Here is a 1,568-nt window from a genome sequence, read left to right as displayed (position 1 = left end):
CTTTGAACAATACGATGACATAAATATCAAAATGGTTTACAAATTATGTAAATACACCTAGTAGCCTATACTTCATTAGTTCCAGGTTTACAGTTGTGATGTCGTGAGATGTTATATTGTTAATTTATTTTAGGCCTGTGTAAGGCGGTAATTAATTCTTTATGTTATTATCATTAAGTGGATAATGAGTCACAAAACAAATAACCAAAACATCTCAGAGGTGGGGGCGCCAAAAGTGTCTTTGTCTCCGGGTGATGAGAACCCTTGCTACGCCACTCGCATCTAGGGTTACCTCGTGTAATTTTGCTGGATTTGTTTTAATAATTTAAGCCATATTTTAAACCAATAACGAATAACTTTGTTTTCAGATGCATCTTACCGTAGTATATTATACTTCTTTTTCATTCTCCAGGGCTGATTTTTGATGGACTCAATGACGTATTTGTACAACCTCATATTTTCTAGTATCTCTTCTTCTGTTGCGTCAGCGTCGTCAATTGAAATTACTGTCTCGCTACGGAAAAAACATAAACAAAACGAGCTTAGACTGGACAACAGAAAGTTAATAAGGAAGATAATGTAACTATAACTTTAAGAATTTATTTACACATTTTGAGATTCTGAGAAGTCTACATAACAGATAATATAACAAACAAAAATATTTACAAAAATGACCAACGTCCAAATGGAGTTTTTCGATGCATCATTAAATGTCTCAGCATTTTTTTTTATTTATTCTTGCGCTAAAGCGTGCAATGAGCTATCTGCGCTGTGTCTGCTGTGTGTTTGAATCCCAATTTTAGCATTATTAGCCCTCAACTTACCACTGATCCATTGAATGGTGGACGAATTCTAACTGAAGAAATATGATTACGTATAGCATATTCATGAGGCGAATCCAAACGGTTCGACCCCCTATTCCAATGCAAAAAGAAAATCGAAGGAAAAAAATGAAACATTAAATAGAAATTAAAAGAAAAATATAGATGCAAGTGGTAGAAATATTACATGTAACTGTTTTCTGGGATCTGTAATCTTCGTATTATTGTATGGAAATGGTGTCTGGACGATCTGTAATGTGTGAAATGTTGAAGACATTCTTAAATGATCTTTTTTTTTCATAATCTTACGATTGATTTATAAAACCCACCACGTGTCTTTGAAGGAGCCCCTTTTCATCGGTATAACTATCAAACATCTCATCCCTATGTCTAGCCCATCAGTGAATAACGTTTGATATAATTTAATTCCAAAGATCCCTTCAAGATGGGGCATGGAATGGCCTGGTGGCTAGGGCGCTCGACTCGCAATCTGAGGGTCCACCAAACATACTTGCCCTTTCAGCCATGGGGGCGTTATAATGTGACGGTTAATCCCACTATTCGTTGGTAAAAGAGTAGCTCAAGAATTGGCGGTGGGTGGGTAAGACTAACTGCCTTTCCTCTAGTCTTTCACTGCTAAATTAAGGACGGTTAGTGCAGATAGCCATCGTGTAGCTTTGCGTGAAATTAAAAACAAACAAACACTTCAAGATCCCGATTCGTAGAGTCACCTCCACTGTGATGGGT

General features: G+C 36.6%; 1 protein-coding gene across 1 annotated transcript in view; it reads right to left on the bottom strand.

Moving 5' to 3' along the window:
* LOC111087312 (transmembrane channel-like protein 2) overlaps window positions 1-1,568 on the bottom strand; it is a 77,676-nt gene that overhangs the window by 59,918 nt on the left and 16,190 nt on the right. The window contains 1 exon segment of the mRNA XM_022393552.1: window positions 380-514. Coding sequence (XP_022249260.1) covers window positions 380-514 — 135 coding nt within the window.

The sequence above is a fragment of the Limulus polyphemus genome, unplaced genomic scaffold, assembly GCF_000517525.1.
Source record: "Limulus polyphemus unplaced genomic scaffold, Limulus_polyphemus-2.1.2 Scaffold2002, whole genome shotgun sequence".
Classification (NCBI taxonomy): Eukaryota; Metazoa; Arthropoda; class Merostomata; order Xiphosura; family Limulidae; genus Limulus; species Limulus polyphemus.
This window is presented reverse-complemented; position numbering and strand designations above follow the sequence as displayed.